This window comes from Erinaceus europaeus, chromosome 6 (genome assembly GCF_950295315.1).
Source record: "Erinaceus europaeus chromosome 6, mEriEur2.1, whole genome shotgun sequence".
NCBI lineage: Eukaryota > Metazoa > Chordata > Mammalia > Eulipotyphla > Erinaceidae > Erinaceus > Erinaceus europaeus.
In genome coordinates this window covers 72,260,165-72,285,022 of record NC_080167.1, presented here as the reverse complement: position 1 = coordinate 72,285,022, position 24,858 = coordinate 72,260,165, and the positions used below count along the sequence as shown (strand labels likewise).

The window sequence follows — 24,858 nt, the reverse complement described above, 5'->3', positions numbered from 1 at the left end:
GCCCCAAGCGTGACAGTCACGTCTGCCTGGCCCCAGCTCAGACACCACATTGTCCTAGACTTTGAAACCTAACAGAGCCAGCGCTCAAGAATGCCAGCTGCTCTCTGAGGCAGACACTGCACCGTCTATCGCCTGTATGCTGCCCAGGACGAAGCTGTGATACTGAGGGTTTGTTCTGCCAGCGGTCCCAGCAGATCCCACCGGGCAGGTGCTAAGTAGGTGTCTCTCCTCAGGGGGGTTGTGAGCAAGGAAGGAGCTAGGCAGAAGGCCTGCGGTGAGCTGGAGCAGGGGGCAAAGCAGTGTTTCAAGAAACGTAAGGCGCCCGGTGTGAGCCCTGTGGAGTCAGCAGAGGGGCAGAAGCCAGAGGGAGGAGGGTATGGATGAAAGGGCGCACTCTTCGCTGCTGCTACAGAAAGCTGACTTCTCTCTGCTTCTACAGGCGGCACCATCGATGTGGAGACAGATTTAGGAAAAACCTCTAACACTAAAACCTTTTATGCCAGGTCCTGAATTCATCAGGAAATCCAGTTAGCCTGAAAAATGCCATCCCCGAAGCAGTCTCCCTGAAGGGACGGACAGGTGTGTCTTCAGAGGTTCTCTGAGTGACGCTGTGCGTGCAGCGGGTCTTGCTCCGTGACTGCGCGTCCTCGCCACACACGCCAAAGCTGGGAGCCGGGAATAAAGGGGACACTCGGGGGCTGTTGAGAAGCCAGGCCCGAGCATCGGTTTTCCAGCATCCTCTTTTTTTATTATTATTATTTTATTTATTTATTTATTCCCTCTTGTTGCCCTTGTTTTATTGTTGTAGCTATTATTGTTGTTGTTATTGATGTCGTCATTGTTGGATAGGACAGACAGATATGGAGAGAGGAGGATAAGACAGAGAGGGGGAGAGAAAGACAGACATCTGCAGACCTGCTTCACCGCCTGAGAAGTGACTCCCCTGCAGGTGGGGAGCCGGGGGCTCGAACCGGGATCCTTACGATTTGCGCCACATGCGCTTAACCCACTACGCTACCGCCCTGACACCCCAGCATCCTCCATTAACAGCTCAGACGAGCTGCTCCACAGACTCCGCTTCCCAAACTGAGGTTAGGCTCACCCAGAGCAGGAGCACGCCGGTGAGCCCACTCTGCCTTGCTCCCCCCGGCGCACCGGGGGCCGGGGAGACGGCGGCTTTAGACCCTCCCTGGCCTCTGGCCATCGGGAGTATCCAGACCGTGTTCCACGCACACAACTCTGCGCTGGACACAGTCTCACCTCTTCCAATTCGGCCACCACCTCTCCCTGGCATCTACCAGCTTTACCAGGATCTCCCGTTTCCACGCCCAGAGTTCGTTTGTGTATTTGAAGACGAGCCTATTCCTTTTTAGGTGCGAAAAAGAGACCAGACTTCTGCCCCAGCGTGTGCGGTGCTGGGCATGGAGGCTGGGAAGGCCCACGCGCTCCACCGAGCCGCTGCCCAGGCCACCGCCACACCTACCCGCACGGCTTCAGAGGAGGGAGGAGAGAGCGAGCGGGAGAGCACAGCCTGGCGGAGCTGAACGCGGGCTCTCCCAGCCTCCCCACCCCGACTACAGGGAGCCACTCAGTCGAGGCTCAGGACTCACATGGCAGAAACGTTAGCGACGTCAGTGAGACGAGTGGGGGTGAGGGGAGAGGTGCCGAACACCAAGTCAGGGTCGGGCGGCCCGTCCCGGCACCCCGAGAGCCACCGGCACCAAGTCTAAACTGCCGGAGGATGTGGCCATGACGCCTCCACTTCACTGTGAGCTGCGGAGTCAAACGTGAGTTTACGACTTTGACTCAGATTTTGGAACTGTGCATCCCATCACCACGTTTACAGCCCCCACGCACACACCATTTAACCTATTTTTAAATTTTCATTATCCTTATGCATTTACTGGATAGAGACGGCCAAAACTTGAGAAGAGTGGAGAGAGACCCGCGCTGCCCTGACCCTATCTGCCCGCTGGGTGGGGGTCTGCTCACCCGCACTGCCCCCCGACCCTTATTTGCCCGCTGGGTGGGGGTCTGCTCACCCACTGCCCCCCTGACCCTTATCTGCCCGCTGGGTGGGGGTCTGCTCACCCACTGCCCCCTGACCCTTATCTGCCCACTGGGTGGGGGTCTGCTCACCCGCACTGCCCCCCTAACCCTTATTTGCCCGCTGGGTGGGGGTCTGCTCACCCACACTGCCCCGACCCTTATCAGCCCGCTGGGTGGGGGTCTGCTCACCCACACTGCCCCCCTGACCCTTATCTGCCCGCTGGGTGGGGCTCTGCTCACCCACTGCCCCCTGACCCTTATCTGCCCGCTGGGTGGGGGTCTGCACACCCACACTGCCCCCTGACCCTTATCTGCTCGTTGGGTGGGGGTCTGCACACCCACTGCCCCCCTGACCCTATCTGCCCGCTGGGTGGGGGTCTGCTCACCCGCACTGCCCCCCTAACCCTTATTTGCCCTCTGGGTGGGGGTCTGCTCACCCACTGCCCCCCTGACCCTTATCTGCCCGCTGGGTGGGGGTCTGCTCACCCGCACTGCCCCCTGACCCTTATCTGCCCACTGGGTGGGGGTCTGCTCACCCGCACTGCCCCCTTACCCTTATCTGCCCGCTGGGTGGGGGTCTGCTCACCCACTGCCCCCCTGACCCTTATCTGCCTGCTGGGTGGGGGTCTGCTCACCCACTGCCCCCTGACCCTTATCTGCCCACTGGGTGGGGGTCTGCTCACCCGCACTGCCCCCCTAACCCTTATTTGCCCGCTGGGTGGGGGTCTGCTCACCCACTGCCCCCCTGACCCTTATCTGCCCGCTGGGTGGGGGTCTGCTCACCCACACTGCCCCGACCCTTATCAGCCCGCTGGGTGGGGGTCTGCTCACCCACACTGCCCCCCTGACCCTTATCTGCCCGCTGGGTGGGGCTCTGCTCACCCACTGCCCCCTGACCCTTATCTGCCCGCTGGGTGGGGGTCTGCACACCCACACTGCCCCCTGACCCTTATCTGCTCGTTGGGTGGGGGTCTGCACACCCACTGCCCCCCTGACCCTATCTGCCCGCTGGTTGGGGGTCTGCTCACCCGCACTGCCCCCCTAACCCTTATTTGCCCGCTGGGTGGGGGTCTGCTCACCCACTGCCCCCCTGACCCTTATCTGCCCGCTGGGTGGGGGTCTGCTCACCCGCACTGCCCCCTGACCCTTATCTGCCCGCTGGGTGGGGGTCTGCTCACCCACTGCCCCCTGACCCTTATCTGCCCACTGGGTGGGGGTTTGCTCACCCACACTGCCCCCCTAACCCTTATCTGCCCGCTGGGTGGGGCTCTGCTCACCCACTGCCCCCTTACCCTTATCTGCCCGCTGGGTGGGGGTCTGCTCACCCGCACTGCCCCTGACCCTATCTGCCCGCTGGGTGGGGGTCTGCTCACCCGCACTGCCCCCCTGACCCTATCTGCCCGCTGGGTGGGGGTCTGCTCACCTGCACTGCCCCCTGACCCTTATCTGCCCGCTGGGTGGGGGTCTGCACACCCACTGCCCCCCTGACCCTATCTGCCCGCTGGGTGGGGGTCTGTTCACCCGCATTGCCCCCCTGACCCTATCTGCCCGCTGGGTGGGGGTCTGCTCACCCGCACTGCCCCCTTACCCTTATCTGCTCGCTGGAGCTGCTGCTGAGCTCGTCCCCGGACTCAGAATCCTGGTGTGTCCTTTCTGAGCCCTCGCCAGCCGAGTCGCACGGCTGCTCCTGGGAGAAGCCCGTCTTCTCCACATCCGAGAACTCGGGTCCGGGGAAGTGACCGAACAAGCGCGTCCTGCCCTGGCCGGCGACCCTGGGCGAGTGCGAGTCACCGCCGGACCTGCCGTCGTGGCTGAAGTCCAGGCTCAGGCTAAGAGTCTGGCTGGGCGCGGGGCCGGGCCCAAAGTTCTGGTTGGCGTCGCGGGCGGGCCCCGTCCCCGGAACGCAGGGCGTCGACTTTCCGAAGCTCGAGAGCTCAGGTGGCCTGTTGGCATTCTCCGCGGGTCTCTGCAGGGGCAGGCTCGGGGCCGTCGCCTGCTTCCCGGGGGGCATCAGGGCCCTGCGGCCCACCTCCTTCACGTACTGGGCCGGCACGTAGAAGGCCTTGGAGCCCTCGTCCCGCCTCACCTGCCACCAGTCGCCGTTGGTCTTCTTCACCAAGAGGTAGCACTCGCCTTGCCTGATGACGACCTTCCTGTCCTTGGCCTCGTACTCGTAGTCATACTCCACCTCGATGTACGCCTGTCCCGGGACCAGCTTCGAGCTCCTGTCGGCCATCGCCGCTCACTGCTTTCGCCGCTCGGCGAGGACGTCGCGCTGCATGCTGGCCCGCTAGGCTGGCAGCTGTCTGCGCTCAGGAGGAAGGAGAGGCGAGAAGAGAACACTTAACGCAGCCCGAGTCCTTTCTGGCTTCCGTGATCATTTATTTATTGCTGGATACACGGAAACAGAAACGGACGGAGGCGATCGGGAGGGAAAGAGACAGAGAGACAGCTGCAGCCCTGCTTCACCACTTGAACTTGAGGCCTGTGATGTGAGCTTCACTGAACCAGGTGCACCACCGCCTGGCCCCCACAGTCTAGATCTTTAACATTTACTCACAGGACTCAATACTGACAGTCCCCGCCATTTAAAGAGTCTTCATTTAACGTCTTCAAATGCACACCAAGAACACGCACTGCTGCGGGGGGGGGGGTCATGCTCCTGTCTGGCTGAACCCCAGTGCCAACAAACAGCCACTGAGAGATGTCAACACCAAGTCCTCATCCCTCAACATCTATGAGTCCCAAACTGGCTTAAGAACTCTAGGACTGGGAGTCGGGCGGTGGTGCAGCGGGCTAAGCGCAGGTGGTGCAAAGCACAAGGACCGGCATAAGGATCCCGGTTCCAGCCCCGGCTCCCCACCTGCAGGGGAGTCGCTTCCCAGGCGGTGAAGCAGGTCTGCAGGTGTCTGTCTTTCTCTCCCCCCTCTGTCTTCCCCTCCTCTCTCCATTTCTCTCTATCCTATCCAACAACGACGACATCAATAACAACAATAACTATAGCAACAAGGGCAACAAAAGGGAATAAATAAATATCAAAAAAAAAAAAAACTCTAGGATTGGGTGGGGGAGATACAATAATGCTTATGCAAACAGACTCTCATGCCTGAGTTTCCCAGGTCCCAGGTTCAATCCCCACACCACCATAAACCAGAGCTGAGCAGTGTTCTGGCAAAAAAAAAGAAAAAAAAAGAAATCTCTAGGATTCATTTTACTGCCATTCTAAGTAGAAAATATTTTAGCATCTCACAGGACATGGCACTCAAAGTTTAAGGCTACCACGGCGTTTCCATCCCATGCAAACTCCGAGCCCAGCCGCTGTGGGACCAACGGTGTGCCCCGAAGGCCATGACCCCCAGCCTGAGCGCCAGACCCTCCCTGGAAAGGGCTCTTCACACATGCCGTCAGTCACACACGGGGCACTGACACTTGGCCGGCAGAGGCCCAAACACCAGGTGAAAGGGAGATGTGGGGACCCTCAGGGAGGCCGGGCAGGAACCAGAAGAGGAGGACAAGGAGACGGCCACGAACCACAGGCGGCCCCGGCCCGGCAACAGTGCCGGCCAGAGGCGAGGAGGGTCCCACGGGCACCTTGACTTTGGTGTCAACCTTCCGCCGGTGACACTCCGTCCCTCGGGCCCAACACCGCAGCCACGGCTTGGCCACCCAGAGGCAAGGGACAGGGCCCGGGCCCGCGCAGGGCAGGAGTTCAGCCCCCAGCACCGCGGGGAGCACCGGCGGGGAGTGACGGAGCCGGGATCACCCCCCCACCCCACCCCACCCCCATCTCCATCAGCCTGCCAGCTGCCTTCTATCTCAGAATCAACAGAAAGGAGGGAGAGCCAGGCACGACGGACCGCACCCGCGCGAGCCAGGGATACAAGAGCCAAGCCGAGCGATCCAGGAGAGGGCAGCAGTGCGGGCGTCCCTCAAGTCCGCCCAAGGCCTGGGCCGCCCTCCCTGAGCACAGCCTGAGCTTCTCTCACAGGATGACACAGCCTCAGCTTCTCTCAAAGGATGACAAAGCCTCAGCTTCCTCTCACAGCCTGACACAGCCGCAGCTTCCTCTAACAGGCTGACACAGCCTCGGCTTCCTCTCACAGCCTGACACAGCCTCAGCTTCCTCTCACAGCCTGACACAGTCTCAGCTTCCTCTCACAGGCTGACACAGTCTCAGCTTCCTCTCACAGCCTGAGCACAGCCTCAGCTTCCTCTCACAGCCTAACACAGCCTCAGCTTCCTCTCACAGGCTGAGCACAGCCTCAGCTTCCTCTCACAGGCTGACACAGTCTCAAATTCCTCTCAAAGCCTGACACAGTCTCAGCTTCCTCTCAAAGCCTGACACAGCCTCAGCTTCCTCTCACAGCCTGACACAGCCTCAGCTTTCTCTCACAGCCTGACACAGCCTCAGCTTCCTCTCACAGCCTGACACAGTCTCAGCTTCCTCTCACAGGCTGACACAGCCTCAGCTTCCTCTCACAGCCTGAGCACAGCCTCAGCTTCCTCTCACAGGCTGAGCACAGCCTCAGCTTCCTCTCACAGCCTGACACAGTCTCAGCTTCCTCTCACAGGCTGAGCACAGCCTCAGCTTCCTCTCACAGGCTGAGCACAGCCTCAGCTTCCTCTCACAGCCTGACACAGCCTCAGCTTCCTCTCACAGGCTGAGCACAGTCTCAAATTCCTCTCACAGCCTGACACAGTCTCAGCTTCCTCTCACAGCCTGACACAGCCTCAGCTTCCTCTCACAGCCTGACACAGCCTCAGCTTTCTCTCACAGCCTGACACAGCCTCAGCTTCCTCTCACAGCCTGACACAGTCTCAGCTTCCTCTCACAGGCTGACACAGCCTCAGCTTCCTCTCACAGCCTGAGCACAGCCTCAGCTTCCTCTCACAGGCTGACACAGCCTCAGCTTCCTCTCACAGCCTGACACAGTCTCAGCTTCCTCTCACAGGCTGAGCACAGCCTCAGCTTCCTCTCACAGGCTGAGCACAGCCTCAGCTTCCTCTCACAGCCTGACACAGCCTCAACTTCCTCTCACAGGCTGAGCACAGTCTCAGCTTCCTCTCACAGCCTGAGCACAGCCTCAGCTTCCTCTCAAAGCCTGACACAGTCTCAGCTTCCTCTCACAGCCTGACACAGCCTCAGCTTCCTCTCACAGCCTGACACAGTCTCAGCTTCCTCTCACAGCCTGAGCACAGCCTCAGCTTCCTCTCACAGGCTGACACAGTCTCAGCTTCCTCTCACAGGCTGACACAGCCTCAGCTTCCTCTCACAGCCTGACACAGCCTCAGCTTCTCTCTCACAGGCTGAAACAGCCTCAGCTTCCTCTCACAGCCTGACACAGCCTCAGCTTCTCTCACAGCCTGACACAGCCTCAGCTTCCTCTCACAGCCTGAGCACAGCCTCAGCTTCCTCTCACAGCCTGACACAGTCTCAGCTTCCTCTCACAGCCTGACACAGCCTCAGCTTCCTCTCACAGGCTGACACAGTCTCAAATTCCTCTCAAAGCCTGACACAGTCTCAGCTTCCTCTCACAGCCTGAGCACAGCCTCAGCTTCCTCTCACAGGCTGAGCACAGCCTCAGCTTCCTCTCACAGGCTGACACAGCCTCAGCTTCCTCTCACAGGCTGACACAGCCTCAGCTTCCTCTCACAGGGTGACACAGCCTCAGCTTCCTCTCACAGGCTGACACAGTCTCAAATTCCTCTCAAAGCCTGACACAGTCTCAGCTTCCTCTCACAGCCTGACACAGCCTCAGCTTCCTCTCACAGCCTGACACAGCCTCAGCTTCCTCTCACAGCCTGAGCACAGCCTCAGCTTTCTCTCACAGCCTGACACACTGAGGTCAGCACCCTCCACACTGAGGTCAGCACCCTGCACACTGAGGTCAGCACCCGCACACTGAGGTCAGCACCCTGCACACTGAGGTCAGCACCCTGCACACTTGAGATCAGCACCCTGCACACTTGAGATCAGCACCCTGCACACTGAGGTCAGCACCCGCACACTGAGGTCAGCACCCGCACACTGAGGTCAGCACCCTGCACACTGAAGTCAGCACCCTGCACACTGAGGTCAGCACCCTGCACACTGAGGTCAGCACCCTGCACACTTGAGATCAGCACCCTGCACACTGAGGTCAGCACCCTGCACACTGAGGTCAGCACCCGCACACTGAGGTCAGCACCCGCACACTGAGGTCAGCACCCTGCACACTGAGGTCAGCACTCTGCACACTTGAGATCAGCACCCTGCACACTGAGGTCAGCACCCTGCACACTAAGGTCAGCACCCTGCACACTTGAGATCAGCACCCTGCACACTGAGGTCAGCACCCGCACACTGAGGTCAGCACCCTGCACACTGAGGTCAGCACCCGCACACTGAGGTCAGCACCCTGCACACTGAGGTCAGCACCCGCACACTGAGGTCAGCACCCGCACACTGAGGTCAGCACCCTGCACACTGAGGTCAGCACCCTGCACACTGAGGTCAGCACCCTACACACTTGAGATCAGCACCCTGCACACTGAGGTCAGCACCCTGCACACTTGAGATCAGCACCCTGCACACTGAGGTCAGCACCCTGCACACTGAGGTCAGCACCCTGCACACTTGAGATCAGCACCCTGCACACTGAGGTCAGCACCCTGCACACTTGAGATCAGCACCCTGCACACTTGAGATCAGCACCCTGCACACTGAGGTCAGCACCCTGCACACTGAGGTCAGCACCCTGCACACTTGAGATCAGCACCCTGCACACTGAGGTCAGCACCCTGCACACTGAGGTCAGCACCCTGCACACTGAGGTCAGCACCCGCACACTGAGGTCAGCACCCTGCACACTGAGGTCAGCACCCTGCACACTTGAGATCAGCACCCTGCACACTGAGGTCAGCACCCTGCACACTGAGGTCAGCACCCTGCACACTTGAGATCAGCACCGTGCACACTGAGGTCAGCACCCTGCACACTTGAGATCAGCACCCTGCACACTGAGGTCAGCACCCTGCACACTGAGGTCAGCACCCTGCACACTTGAGATCAGCACCATGCACACTGAGGTCAGCACCCTGCACACTTGAGATCAGCACCCTGCACACTGAGGTCAGCACCCTGCACACTGAGGTCAGCACCCTGCACACTGAGGTCAGCACCCTGCACACTTGAGATCAGCACCGTGCACACTGAGGTCAGCACCCTGCACACTTGAGATCAGCACCCTGCACACTGAGGTCAGCACCCTGCACACTGAGGTCAGCACTCTGCACACTGAGGTCAGCAGCCTGCACATTGAGGTCCGCACCCTGCACACTGAGGTCAGCACCAGCCCCAGGAAGCACAAGGGGCTCCAGCAGCCTCTGCAGCCTCCCTGCACGGCCTAGAAACACCTTTTAGCAGCTCTCGGAATGCCAGGCCTCCGCTCACGGCACGAGTGGGCATCAGAGCCGACACAGCCGGGACCCGGCAGCCCCGCCGCGACTGGGAATGAGCAGAAGCTGCGTCCTCACAGCAGGGAGAGGGCGGGCTGGGCTCGGGGGCATCTGCACAGAACAGAGAAGCCGCGAGTCGGGCGGTGGTGCAGCGGGTTAAGCGCACGTGGCACAAAGCGCAAGGACCGGAGTAAGGATCCCGGTTCGAGCCCCTGGCTCCCCACCTGCAGGGGGGAAGCTTCATGAGTGGTGAAGCAGGGCTGCAGTTGTCTCTGTGTCTCTCTCCCTCTCTATCCTCTATCTCCCCTACTTTCTCAATTTCTGTCTCTATCCAATAATAAAAACTAAAATTAAAAAAATGAATAAACTATATAAAAGAGTAAAAAAAAATAAAAGTAACTTAGGGGTCTCGGTGGTGGTACACCCAGCTAAGTGCACACGTTACAGTGCTCCAGGACCCGGGTTCAAGTCCGTGGTCCCCTCCCCGCCTGCAGGGGCAGGTCTTGCAAACGGTGAAGCAGTAATGCAAATGCTTCTCTCCCTCCCTCCCTCCGTCCATGCTTCTTCTCAGTTTTTCTCTATCAACTGGATCAATAAAATATTTTTAAAGACGGGGAGTCGGGCTTAAGCTCAGCGGGTTAAGCGCAGGTGGTGCAAAGCACAAGGACCGGCATAAGGATCCCAGTTCGAACCCCGGCTCCCCACCTGCAGGGGAGTCGCTTCACAGGCGGTGAAGCAGGTCTGCAGGTGTGTCTGTCTTTCTCTCCCTCTCTCTGTCTTCCACTCCTCTCTCCATTTCTCTCTGTCCTATCCAACGACGACAACAACAATAATAACTACAACAATAAAACAACAAGGACAACAAAAGGGAATAAAATAAATACTTAAAAAAGTTTAAAATATATATATATATATATATATTTTTTTTTTTTTTAAAGAAACTCAGATCAGCTCCCTGAGGCCTTGCAAAGCCACCTCCCAGGACCCTGCCCCGGCCGTGTGGTCAGCAGCGCTCGCCCACAATGTCCCTCTGTACTCAGGCGGCCCGCCCGACCCCACCCAGATGACTGCACGCGCTCTGTAGTCAACATCCCCTGGCTTTCAAAGCACGCGGTGCTGGGGAGAGCCCATGCCTCGCATACCTGCGGCCCTGGGTTCGACCCCTGGCACCACATACACACGAGGCTAAAACAAACAGGGTGGGGCTTCAGCGGGAGGCTCTGCGTCTCTCTTCCTTTCCCAAAAACAAAAACCTGACGTCCCCGGAGGCCAGATCTCCCTCCCTCTGAAGGCAGAGCGAGCAGAGCGGGAGTCTGGCACAGGGGTCTCGCGCCCACCGGCCGGCCCGCTCACAAGCAGGCCCAGGGAGCCGATCCGGGCCGGCCTGGGCGCCACACCTGGTGGGACGCACACCTCAGCAGAGCAGGACCTGGGCTCCAGCCCCCAGCCCAGCGGCAGGGTGGAAGCCTCGGGAGAGGTCGAGGAGGGCGGCAGGTGTCTCCCTCCTGCTCGGTGTCCTTCCCCGGATCAAAAAGGAAGGGCCGCTAGGAATGCAGAGGGCATGGGCCCGGTGGAGCCCCGAACCACAGAAACGAAAAGCATGGCAGGGGCAGGGCCGGCCGCTTCTCATCCAGGGCCTGGGCTCCCGCACCGCCCGCCCCTCCACAGGCCACTGGCCACACGAGGTCCCCGGGCATCTGAATAAGGCGACTGTGTGCGGAGGGGCAGCAGGGGCCTGAAATCCTCAATGATTTCATATTGATTAATGATCAGATGCCAGGAGAGCCAATTCCCTTCACCGAGAGAGGGGGAGAGAAACGGAGAGGGAGAGGGAAAGACAGAGGGGGAGGGGGGGAGAGAGAGGGAAGGGAAGTGGGAAAGAGAGAGGGAGAGGGAGAGGGGGAGGGGGAGGGGGAGGCGGAGGGGGAGGGGGAGAGGGAGGGGGGTGAGAGGGGAAGAAGGAAGGAGGAGAGGGAGAGAGGGAGAAAGGAGAGGGGGAGAGGGAGAGTGGAGAGAGGGCAAGGGAAAGGGGAGGAGGAAGGGGAGAGGAGGAGAGTGTGTGTGAGTGTGTGTGTGTGAGTGTGTGTGTGAGTGTGTGTGTGAGTGTGTGAGTGTGTGTGTGAGTGGGTGTGTGTGTGAGTGTGAATGTGAGTGTGTGTGAGTGTGTGAGAGTGTGTGTGAGTGTGTGTGTGTGTGTGAGTGTGTGTGTGACTGTGTGTGTGAGTGTGTGTGAGTGTGTGAGAGTGTGTGTGAGTGTGTGTAAGTGTGTGTGTGAGTGTGTGTGTGTGTGACTGTGTGTGTGAGTGAGTGTGTGTGAGTGTGTGTGTGTGTGAGTGTGTGTGTTAGTGTGTGTGTGTGTGTGTGTGTGTGAGTGAGTGTGTGTGTGTGAGAGTGAATGTGTGTGTGTGCAGGAGCCCAGGAATAGCTCGAGCTGCTAAAGCACCAACTTGATAGCCCAGGTCCCAGAGGCCATAGGTTCAATCCCCACCCTGAGCAGTGCCCTGGCGTCACGTGTACCGTCTGTCATCCTCTCTCCGTGTCTCTCTCCGTCTCTCTCACACACACTCACACACACACTCACACACTACACACTCCCAAACTCTCACACACACACACACACACTCACACACACACACTCACACACACACTCACACACTCACACTCACTCACACACACTCACACACACTCACACACACACACACTCACACACACTCACATTCACACTCACACACACACTCACACACTCACACACACTCACAGTCACACACTCACACACACACTCAGTCAAACACACACTCACACACTCTCACACTCACACACACACACTCACTCTCACTCACACACACACTCACACACACACTCACACACACACTCACACACACTCACAAACACGCACATACACTCACACACACACACTCACACACTCACACTCACACACATACTCACACACACTCAGTCACACACACTCACACACACTCACTCACACACACTCACACTCACACACACTCACACACACACACTCACACACTCACACACACACTCTCACTCACACACTCACACACACTCACACACACTCACACTCACTCACACTCACACACACACACACAGGGCTCTCCTGTAATAAAAACCAATGAGCCCGCAGTGTCTCAGCCTGCAGGGCTGACAGACAGGCAGACCTACAAGCACTGGGCACAGACCGGGCGTACAGCCCAGCTCCCCGAGACTCCTGCCCCTGCGCCCGGCGTCTGCCCTCCAGGCCCTCCCAGCCCTGCTAGCGGCTCCGAAATCCCTGCCAATCCACCGTCAGCACCCAGCACCCGCACTGCCACCCAGGACCCCAGTCAGCACCCAGCACCCGCACTGCCACCCCAGGACCACCGTCAGCACCCAGCACCCGCACTGCCACCCCAGGACCAAGGTCAGCACCCAGCACCCGCACTGCCACCCAGGACCACCATCAGCACCCAGCACCCGCACTGCCACCCAGGACCCCAGTCAGCACCCAGCACCCGCACTGCCATGCCAGGACCACCCTCAGCACCCAGCACCCGCACTGCCACCCAGGACCACAGTCAGCACCCAGCACCCGCACTGCCACCCCAGGACCACGGTCAGCACCCAGCACCCGCACTGCCACGCCAGGACCACAGTCAGCACCCAGCACCCGCACTGCCACCCAGGACCACCGTCAGCACCCAGCACCCGCACTGCCACCTCAGGACCACCGTCAGCACCCAGCACCCGCACTGCCACCCCAGGACCACCGTCAGCACCCAGCACCCGCACTGCCACCCCAGGACCACGGTCAGCACCCAGCACCCGCACTGCCACCCAGGACCACCGTCAGCACCCAGCACCCGCACTGCCACCCAGGACCACCGTCAGCACCCAGCACCCGCACTGCCACCCAGGACCCCAGCGCTCACACCCACCACCAGCCCTCACCCAGCCCCCCGCACCCGGTCCCCCGCACCCGGCACCCCGCACCCAGCCCCCCGCACCCAGCACCCAGCCCCCTCCGCACCCAGCACCCCCGCACCCAGCTTCCCACACCCTCAGCACCCAGCCCCCCCGCACCCAGCCCCCCCGCACCCAGCACCCCACATCCTCAGCACCCCGCCCCCCCGCCCCCCTCCCCCAGCACCCTTCCTGGAGGCGGGGCGCGGCCGGGCAGTCCCGCACAGGAAGTGGGAGGCCCAGGCTGCGAGGCCGACCCCGGGCGCCCCCCGCCCGCCCGCACCCCGCGCCCCTCCTCACCCCGCAGGCGCCCCGGGCGGGCAGCTGGGCCGAGCGCGATCGCGAGCAGCTCCGGGGTGAGCGCGGGGCCAGGCGGGCGGGGGCGGGGCAGCACGTGACGGGGCGGGGCGGGGCTGTCGGTCACGTGACGGGGCGGGCCGGGAGATCACGTGGTGGGGCGGGGCTGACGGCGGGCACGTGATGTGCGCAGTCACGTGGGGTGGGAGGCGCGGGCGCTCGGTGACCCCTGTGCCGGCTGCGGCGACCTGGGGGCTCTCGGGGGAGGGGCAAGGGGTCGGAGGACGGGGCAGGGGGGCGGAGGACGGGGCAGGGGGACGGAGGACGGGGCAGGGGGGCGGAGGACGGGGCAGGGGGGCGGAGGACGGGCAGGGGGGCGGAGGACGGGGCAGGGGGGCGGAGGACGGGCAGGGGGGCGGAGGACGGGGCAGGGGGGCGGAGGACGGGGCAGGGGGGCGGAGGACGGGGCAGGGGGGCGGAGGACAGGGGACAGGTGGACGGGTCGGGGGCATGTTGGCAGAGGAGGGCCGGGGGCAGGTGTGTAGGGGTCAGCGGGCAGGGGATCAGGAGGAGGCAGGGGGACGGAGGTGCCAGGCTGGGCACCGAGCCTGCAGGGGGAGGGGCGGCGTCACCCAGATGGGCACAGGTCCCGGCCAGGTCCCTGCAGCCATGCAGACTGGGAGGCCTGAAGCAGCAGAGCCTCTGACCTGGAGATGGGACTGGCCTGGCCTGAGCCACTGTCACTGTGGCAGCGCCCTCCCCTGCCCTCCTCTCCCCTGCCCTGCCCCCTCTCCCCTCCCCTGCCCTCCTCTCCCCTCCCCTACCCTCCTCTCCCCTCCCCTGCCCTCCTCTCCCCTCTCCTGCCCTCCTCTCCCCTCCCCTGCCCTCCTCTCCCCTGCCCCCTTCTCCCCTGCCCTCCTGCCTGGGCTGCTGGGCTGGGTGGCCTATGAGGGGTGGGCAGGGGTGCGCGACCTGGGGTCGGGGCAGGAGACTCCCTGCTCAGGGGCAGGTGCTGGCTGTGGTCAGGACTGGCTAGTGGCCTATAGTGGGACAGAAGGAAATTGTGATGTTCAGGAGGGATGGAGAGAGGGAGAGAGAAAGGCCAGGAACAGCTCATGAGCCCTTCTTCAGGACTGGTGTTGTTCAGGGTAGCGTTGCATCTGACCTGATCCCCAGCTGAATTCCCGCACGACTGACTGACTGACTGACTGATCAATTGGTTGCTTGACTGGGGTACAGCCCGCACTCCCTTGCTCACACACTCCTCTGCTCAGTGCCTCCTCAGAAGCCCAGTTATTTTTTGAAGGCTGCAAGATGTGAACAGCTACTGGAAACATTGACCCGTCCCCCCTAAAGCGATGTGTAACTGATATTTTTTAAATATCTCTATGTATTTATTGGATAGAGACAGCCAGACATCAAGAGGGTGGGAATGATAGAGAGGGAGAGAGACAGACAGACACCTGCAACCTTGCTTCACCGTTCACAAAGTTTTGCCCCTGCAGGTGGGGTCCAGGGGCTTGAACCCAGATCCTTGTGCGCCTTAATGTGTGCACTCAACCAGGTGCGCCACCACCTGGTCCTGAGTTACTGATACTTTTTAAAAAGAACCCACTGGGATGCTGGCAAGACTTTTAGCCGCTGTGGTCTGACACTTCTCTTTTTTTTTTTTATTTTCAAAATTTAATGTTCATTCTTGTTTTTTTTTTTAATTTCACAATAGTCTCTTAGGGACTCGTTGTTAACCTTGTTTTCAGCTAAGCTCTCAGATCTTTTTTTATTTATTTCTTAATTTTTATTAGTGATAAAATTTTGATTTTACAAGATAGGAAGACAATAGGGGTATGACACCATTCCCACCATCTGAGTTCTGTGTCCCATCCCCTCCGTTGGACACTGATTCTCCCAAGGTCACACCATGGGCTAATTCTCTGTGTCTTTGTACACATACCTTTTCCCCATTTGTCCAACGCTCCTGCCTTCACTTCCTTTCTAGTTCACTCCTATGCCCATTACTACTTCCAAGTGTCCTTCCTTTTTCCCTCTTCTCTCTCAGATACGAGAAACAGCTGGGCTTCCTCTGGTGTCCGTGACCCCTGGGGATCGCCGCCCGGGTCCCGGTGGGACAGGGGTGCAGAGCCCTCTGGCTGGGCCCCTACCTCGGACCCTTCTGGGAGGAAGGACCAAAAGTCTGCCGCTGTCTTGCTACGTCTCTGGGGGCTGATCCACATTTTCCTTGTATTTTGCCTTCCTGGGCAATTCCAAGGCCGGGCCGCCTCCCTCCCACTCACTGCCCTTGCTTCGCCCTTTCCTGGCCACGGCCCATGTTTGCCCATGTCTCCCCAGGTTCCTGACGTGTCCCCCGCCCCGGCCTTGTGCAGCAGCACACAGAGAATGTGTGGACAGACGGCCCCTCTTCTCCGCCCCCAAACCTGAGCGGGGCCCTCGGTTTCAGCCAGAGGGAGCCGCACGTCCTGGTTCTGCACAGCCCCGCCGACCGGCCTGTGACTCTGCTTCTTCTTGTCCCACAGCCCCAGCTCAGACGATGCCGCAGCGCCCACAACATGCCGATCACGCCAGCGGCACACGGACTCGGATAAAATAGCTCTGGTCTGCGTGCATTGTTTTGCCAGGGCCTGGTGGGCAGCGAGGAAATCAGCATTCTGCCTCTCGTGGGCCTCTGCGCGGCGCTGGGAGCACATGGCTGGTGCCTGCGCGGGTCTCACAGACCGTTTTCAGGAAGCTGACATTTTACTGACCCCTTCCAAACTGGCACTGGGTTCCAGAGTGGGGGCTTCACCCAGGCTGAGACTTTACTCTGGCTGCTGCCCCCTCTCCCCCCTCCCTCTCCTCCTTCCCTCTCCCCCTCCCCCTCTCTCCTCCCTCCTCCCCCTCCCCGCCTCCCCTCTCCCTCTCCTCCTTCCCTCTCCTTCACCCTCTCCCAGTCCTCCTCCTTTCTCCCTCTCCCCCCTCCTCCCTCTCCCTTTCCCCCTCTCCTTCCCTCTCCCCTCCCCCTCTCTCCTCCCCCTCACCGCCTCCACTCTCCCCCTCCCCCTCTTCTCCCTCCTCCCCTTTCCCTTGCCCTCTCCTCCTTCCTTCTCCCTCTCCTCCTCCCCTCTCCCCCTCTCCCCTTCCTCCTCCCCTTTCCCTTGCCCTCTCTCCACTCCCCCTCTCCCCTCTCCCCCTCCTCCTTCCCTCTCCTTCACCCTCTCCCAGTCCTCCTCCTTTCTCCCTCACCCTCTCCCTCTCTCCCCCTGCAGACCTGCTTCACCACCTGTGAAGCGACTCCCCTGCAGGTGGGGAGCCAGGGGCTCGAACTGGGGTCCTCAGGCCGGTCCTTGTGCTTTGCACCACCTGCGCTTAACCCACTGTGCCACTGCCCAGTTCCCCCTTTCTTTCTTTCTTTCTTGCTTCCTTCCTTCCTTCCTTTATTTTTATTTTCTTACCAAAGCCTTGATCTTCTCTGGCTGATGGTGGTGTGGAGGATTGAACCTGAGACTTTGGAGCCTCAGACATGAGAGTCTCTTTGCAGAACCATTATGCTGTCTACCCCCAACCCAAGGAGTGAATGTTTCAATAAAAGTAAAGATAGTCCCATAACTGAGAATAAGACAAGACTGGAATCTGCCTGCACAACTCCTGGTTAACACTGCGGTGGGAATAAAGGCTGTCAGTAAGGCTGCAGGTCAGCGTCCGGACACTTCCGTATCATTGGCACAGAAAGCAAAGCGAAACGACTCTTTGTGACTGACGTCCACTCAGCCAGATGCAGAGGAAAAGCTTTGCGAGGGGTGAAGCAGGGCTACAGGTGTCCCTCTGTCTCTCCTCTCTATCTCCCCCTCCCTCTTGATTTCTGGCTGTCTCTATCCAATAAATAAATAAAGATAATAAAAATGTAAAAAGAAAGTACAACTGATTTAAAAAGAAAGAAAGAGAGAAGGAAGGAAGGAAGAAGGAAAGAAAGGAAGGGCTTCCAAACACACATCCATGGGCCTTTTCCTGCTAGGACCTGATAGTCCATGTAGGCAGCCTCTCCCCCTCACACCTCCACCAGCCAGAAACAGTTTCCAAATGCAGTCGTTCCCGGCTTCCCCCGTGGCCCCACTTCACTTGGAGGAAAGACTTCCACTACTCACCTGACTGCAGCCCCTGGGAGGAACGGGAAAGGACGCCCAAGTCTGGCCAAAGGGCAGAGGCGTTGGCCGAGGGCTGGCAGCGGGCCGTGAGGAGGAGGAGTGGTTAGTGTCTGTGGGCATTTGCTGTGGGCCTGAGAACACGAATCTTCTCCCATGAACTGAAGGGGAGGGAAGACCACCCACCCTGTAGAACCACCTGAACGTGCATGAGGGCCCGGCTTTTTTTTTTTTTTTTCACCTTATATTAATGTCCATTGCTTGATTTTTGTTTTACAACCAGCATGCTATTTTTATCATTTAAATCCCCAGTGGATATATTTAAGGATTTATTATTTACCATTCATTTTAGACAGAGACAGAGAAATTGAGAGGGAAGGGGAAGTGGAGACAGAGAGACACCTGCAGCCCTGTTTCACTGCTCATGAAGCGCCCCTGTCGGTGGTAATCAGAGACTTGAACCTGGGTCCTTGCGCACTGTGATGTGAGCTCTAGCAGGTGCACCACTGCCTGGTCCCCAGTAGATACATTTAAAAATACATTTAAAAAGAAATAACTTGTGGACTTTGTGTGAAGATAGCTTCCCCCTCTCTCTAGGGCCTAGATTTAAGACCCCAGCAGCCCATACGGACACCATCATGCCAGGTGATCTACTAGTGTTCCCTCCTCTCTGTCTCTCTTACATTAAAAAGGAGGAGGAGGAGGGGGCTTGGTGCCTGCACTATTTAAATCCACTGCTCCTGGAGGCCATTTTTCCGTTTTGTTGTTGCCCTTGTTGTTGTTGCTATTGTTGTCATAGTTATTGTTGGATAGGACAGAGAGAAATGGAGAGAGGAGCCTCACTGAGCACCTCGGAGAATTATACCCACGGAGGGCCGGCCTTTCAGGATAAAGGTGCCATTCCCGGCGAGATTAGATGAGGTCACACGTGATTAAATCATTCTGGAGGGTGGTCCTGGAATTTCAACAGCGTGCAGACCGGCCACGGCTGCCCCGGGACTCTCGCTGAACTGCCTGCCCACCGCTCCTACTGCTGGGGTATGTCAGTGGCATGTCGTCTGGGAAGCAGACACAGCTTTCTTCTCTCTCTCTCTCTCTGTCTTCCTTTCTTCCTCTCTCACTTTTTAAAAATATTTATTTATTTATTTATTTATTTAAGATATAGGAGCAGAGAGAACCAGATGTCATTCTACATGTGCTGCTGGGGATCAAACTCAGGACCTCATGCTTGAGAGTCCGGCACTTTATCTACTGGCCTGCCTCCCAGACCACATCTTTCTTTCTTTCTTTTTTTTTTTTTTATAGCAGAGCACTACTCAGCCCTGGTTTATGGTGGTTGGGGAGTTTGAACCTGGGACTGTGGAGCCTCAGACCTGAGAGTCATTTTGCATAACCATTATGCTATCTACCCCTGTCCAGCAGATACAGCTTTCTAAACACAGTCCAACATGACTCTTGGGGGGCCGTGTGGTGGCGCACCTGTTATAATGCGCAAGGACCCGGGTTCAAGCCTCCGGTCCCCACCTGCAGGGGTTAAGCTTTGCTGGTGGTGGCGCAGGGCTGCCGGAGTCTGTCTCCCTCCCTCTCTGTCTCCTCCTTCCTCTCAATTTCTGGCTGTCTCTATACAATAAATAAAGAGAAGAAAACGACGCCTGGCCCAGGGAAGGGTCAGAGCCAGTTCACCACCACCGCAGGCATCCTGAGCTGCAGGGCGGAGAGAAATGCCGCTCAACACGCCTCTCCAAGGTCCTGGCCTCCCTTTCACAAGGCGCTAGTGGGCGGAGTCTGGAGGGACTTGAAAGGGCAGAATTCCACAGCCATGGCAGACAGAAGGCCTTTCTCCAGGCCGGGCTCCCAAGCCCTCTTTGTCAAGAGGGTGACAGAGACCACGGAGAGAAGCAGGCGCAGGAAGAGGAGACTCCACTACTAGATGAACAAAGGGGGAAGGCCGCCGGCCATGTCACTAGAGAGTAAAGGTGTGCAGATGAAGACTCGGAGGAGAGGCCATTAGCACAGTGGCTAGCTGGGAGTCTTATTATTATTTTTGATGAAGAGTCAGCGTGAGGGCTACTTTCCTACATTCAGCTGGAGCCGCACAAGGCCACTGAGCTCTTCTAGAAAGTCATGTGGGGGGCCGGGCAGTAGCTCCTTTGGTTGAGCATGCCTGCCACCACGCCCAAGGACACAGGTTCAAGTCCACCTTCAGGGGGAAGCTTCACAAGCTGCGAAGCAGGGCTGCGGGTGTCTCTCTTTCTATCTCCCTCTCTACCTCTTCCCCCTCTCTCTGTCCTGTCCGATATAAGAAACAAACTAAAAAACAACAAAAAAGAAAAATCATCATCAAGAAAAAGAAGAAAGAGATGCGGCAGCGGGGCAGATCAGAATCAGTTTTAAAACAGTCACTGTTCCCGGACCAGCATTCGAATCTTCGGAGTCTAATCTGAGGACGTGTCGCTGTGAGGGTGTCCTGCAGACACCAGGGGAACCAGAGAAAGGACCAGGGATAGCACGAGGCAGACACGGCTCATCAGGCTCTAGTTACTGTTCAGACTCACGCAGCAAAACATTCTAAAGTGATGGGAATCACGTTCCCGAGGGCTTTGTTTTTTAAATATTTATTGATGTATTCCCTTTTGTTGCCCTTGTTTTATTGTTGTAGTTATTATTGATGTTGTCATTGTTGGATAAGACAGAGAGAAATGGAGAGAGGAGGGGAAGACAGAGAGGCGGAGAGAAAGACAGACACCTGCAGACCTGCTTCACCGCCTGTGAAGTGACTCTCCTGCAGGTGGGGAGCCGGGGGCTCGAACTGGGATCCTTGTGCTGGTCCTTGCGCTTTGCACCATGTGCGCTTAACCCGTTGCGCCACCGCCCAACTCCCAACAGATCACTTTATAAAGACAGAAACAATTGTTAAAAAAACTAGAAGAAAATGCACTGAAGTGTTGACTGTAGTTGTCTGCAAACTGCTGGCTCTTCATTTGACTTTTCTGCACTTTCAGTGTCTTCTATTGCTCTCTTACAGCTTTTATTTATTTATTTTTAATTATTTTTTTTAGAGCTTTTACAATAAAGGCAAAAATGCTTCCAAGATTAGACAACATAGGTGTGTTCAGGGTGGCATGGTCATAGGCAGGACAAAAAAATTACAGTTAAGCTTAAATACCCTTTAAAGAAATATTATCTAAGGCTGAGGAGACAGACCATGGTTCTGCAGAAAGCCTCTCTTGCAGGGGTCTGGTGGTAGCACAGCAGCACATGGTGCAAAGTGCAAGGACTGGTGGTGTAAAGATCCCGGTTCGAGGCCCCAGCTCCTCACCTGCAGGGGAGTCGCTTCACAGGTGGTGAAGCAGGTCTGCAGGTGTCTGTCTTTCTCTCCCCCTCTGTCTTCCCCTCCTCTCTCCATTTCTCTCTGCTGTGTCCAGCAACAACAACAGCAATGACAACAATAATGAAACAGCAAGGGCAACAAAATGGGGGAAATGGCCTCCAGGAACTGGGTTCATAGTGCAGGCACTGAGCCCCAGTTGTAACCCTGGAGGCAAAAAAAAAAAAAAAAAAAAAGCCTCTCTTGCCTGAGACATCAAAAGTCCCAGGTTCAATTCCCAGTGCCACCATCAGCCAGATCAGCTCTGATAAAAAAATAATAATTAACTAAAAAAAAGGAAACATTGTCTAAAATAAAAGGGGAACTTTCTCCATCCTTTCTCTCATCGTTGTTATCTTCATGTTTTGGTTTCATGGACGACCTTCCTTGACGCCAGACAGCCACCCACTTATTCAGAGAGCAGGAAATGCCCCTGATGGTCTCCTTAGATGTTCCCAGTGTTCCCTGAGGGTTGTCACGATTCTTTCCCTTTTGCTCTGCTCTCTATTTAAATTTCCCATCCCTGTCTCATCACCTAGAACTTTAAAAGAATTCTAACTACAGGACCATATGGTCATTATTCAAAAGAAACAAAAGTGGTAAAAACAATGATTAAGAAAAGCGGCTGGCATATTTCATCTTCCAAAGGGATGCATGTAGCTGCGCTCGGGCGCTTAGCACTTAGGATGGGGAAACCGGCGGAGGAGAAGTGGGCGCCTGGCTCGGGAGGAAACACTTCTCTCCCGCAACACCTGTCAGGGCGAGCGCATCCACCAGCAACGCCACGAGGGCTCGCTCAGTGGGATCTGAAAGCCTGGGAAGAGGAGGCAGCAGGCCGCGTGGAGAGGAGCAAGAAGGGCCTCCGCCCGCCCGCCCGCCGGCCACCTGCGCCTTCTCTCGATGCTTCCGAGCTGCCCTTCTGTGAAGAGCACAATGTCTTCCTGGCACTGCAACAGATGAATTCTACTTGAATATCAACCATGTGTTTCTTCACTGTAGGCTGTTCCTTAACATGTTGGGGGGTGGGGTGGGAGGAGCGCATGGCGAGCTTCCCTGCGCCCACCCGCCCAGAAGCTCGTGGGGACTGGGCCGTGATCCTGCAGGCCCCACAAGGCCTCTTCTGGGCAGCTGTGTACTCACGCCCTGGGTACATGCCTCTCGCCCTGCTCAGCCTTTGCGGGTTGTGGCCGTCTGCCGGAAAAGCAGGGTCAACAGCTAGAGGGTCCTTCCTCTCTAGATTCCCACAAGTCAAGGGGCGCCATTCTCACGGGAATTCTCCTCCGGCTTATCCTGGGGCTCTGAAAGGGTCGTGCTCGACTCGTTCTCGACTCGTTCTCTGCTCCATGCCACTCGGTGGATATACAACAGGCCCAGCTGGGAGGGAAAAAGAAAGGACTTTTTTTCTTTTCTTTCTTTTCCCTTTTGTCATCACCGGGGATCTACTGCTCCAAGTCAGAGAGGAACAGGGAGAGAGCAGGACAGCACAGCCCCACAGCCTCCCAGTACAGCTGGGCTGGAACCTGTTTGCTGAGCCCAGACAAAGCAGCCCCGCGATGCAGGGAGCTGTGTGGCCAGTTCAAGGATTAACTTTCTAGGAAGCCCACAGAAGACAAGTATTTATGGGAGGGGCAGGTCACACTTTAAAAAAAAAGTTATTTATGTATTTATTTATGGAGTTTTTTATTTTAAAAAATATTATTGGATAGAGACAGAAGTTGAGAAGGGAGGGGTGATAGGAAGAGAGAGAGAGACACCGGCAGGGGCTTGAACCCGGGTCCTTGTGCACTGTGTGATGTGTGCACTTAACCTGGTGCACCCGTCTGGCCCCTATTCGGGTTACATCTGTAAGACACTGCCATGTCGTATTACGGGTCCTGGGATGTATCCTGCATCTGGTCCTCTTGTAGTATTTCTTGTTCTTCAGGAATAACAGCGCCATCCTGCGGGTATTGTCGGACATGGTGGGCAGAAACCCAGATAGGTTTAGAGAAATTTTGAGGGAAAATTCATGCGAAACCCCTTCCCATGGTCAATAATGGGTCAGGACCTTTCCAAATTTTATCGAGTGGGTCTCTCCATTTGACCTTAATAGATGGGAGGGTAGATGGTGTTTGCCAGTGAAGAATAATAGGGGGTAAGGCCGAGTTATTGTAAATATTAAAGAGATTTAACGTAGTTAAGGCTTTTGCTAGCTGGATATTGGGGGGATATGTTCCTCCTTTATCTTTATTTAGTTGAGCCTTCAGAGTTTGATGGGCCCTCTCGACAATGCCTTGTCCCTGTGGATTGTAGGGAATGCCCGTGGTATGAGTAATATTCCAGAGGGAACAAAAATCTTTAAATTGTTTGCTTGTAAACATAGTTACATTGTCTGTTTTCAAAAATAATGGGACCCCCATAACGGCAAAACAAGAGAGCATATGGCTTACAAGCTTTTTAGCACTTTCTCCTGTCTGAGTTGTAGCCCACATAAATTTAGAAAAGGTATCAATTGAGACAAACACATATTTTTGTTTGCCAAAGTTTGGTATGTGGGTGACATCAATTTGCCAAATAGCATTAGCTTTTAAACCTCGGGGGTTAACCCCAAGGGTCTGGATAGCAGGTGTCTTTATGAGACTTGCACTCTGAAAAGCATGTAGCGAGGATATGTTTTAACTGTGGTACAGGAACATCAGGGAATCGAGCTTGAAGGCCTTTAAGATTAACATGGGTTGGAGAATGAAAATTAGCAGGATCAGAGACAGAGACTGGGAAAGTTCCTGTGGAGGCAAGGCGGTCAACTGCGGCATTCCCTTCGGACAGGGAACCAGGAAGAGGGCTGTGGGAACGAAGGTGTTGAATATACAGTGGTTGGGTTCGAGAACAGAGCATAGAGGCGATTTGAATCAAGAGAGGGGAAAGTGGGTTGTCATCAATTTTCACATAAGAACGAGCAAGCCATGGAAGTAAGTTAACAGTATACACACTGTCAGAAAAAAGGTTGAAGGATTCTGGTACAGCTTTTAGTGCAAGAAAAACAGCATAAAGTTCTTTGTACTGAGGGGAATTATCAGGAAGCTCAGTAAAGAGAGGTTTAGGAGATTGTTTGTCTGGGTAATATATAAGGGCAGCAGCTCCCCTTTTTCCGCCATCAGTAAAGATTGTAGGAGCAGAGGGAATGGGATCCCGAGAGAAAAGTTTAGGTGCTAGTAGAGGCAGAAGAGGTAAAGAAGCTATCAATTTATTAGAAGGAAAATGGTTATCTATTTGTCCTGGAAACCCCACGAAGCTTATGGCAAAGCGGGAATGATGGCGTATAAGCCACTCCTCAGAATAACTCCTCAGAATAACTCCTCAGCAACAGGTAAACAACAAAAATGACTCGGCCAGAGAAGCAGAGATGTCTCTGTGGCTTTCTCTCCACCAGAGGCAAGTACAGGCTGTTTTTCCCCACCTCAGAGTCCACGACACCATGCCAGAGCAGCTACAAGTGTGGTGCCTCGTGACACGAGAAGAAATCCCACCCAGAACTTCACGGGGCCAGGACTAGTTTCTTCCCCAAACTGTCACAGAATTCACCAACATTACCAGGTGTCCTAAAAATCCAAATTAAACAAGATAGCAGGGCCGAGCACC

The 24,858-nt window shown here is 56.7% G+C and overlaps 1 protein-coding gene across 6 annotated transcripts in view; it reads right to left on the bottom strand.

Annotated features, from left to right (window-relative positions):
• Nucleotides 1–13,720, bottom strand: part of ARHGAP12 (Rho GTPase activating protein 12) — a 66,596-nt gene extending 52,876 nt beyond the window's left edge. For 4 of the 6 annotated variants that reach the window (XM_007536468.3, XM_060192511.1, XM_060192513.1 and 1 more), the window contains exon 1: nt 3,638–4,385. In XM_007536468.3, the coding sequence (XP_007536530.1) occupies nt 3,638–4,285 (648 nt within the window). In that variant the 5' untranslated portion in view covers nt 4,286–4,385. Of the gene's footprint in view, nt 1–3,637; nt 4,386–13,630 lie in introns of those variants that run through there. The other 2 variants (XM_060192510.1, XM_016194025.2) reach the window with 2 other exon arrangements.
• Between the last annotated feature and the right edge of the window lie 11,138 nt (nt 13,721–24,858).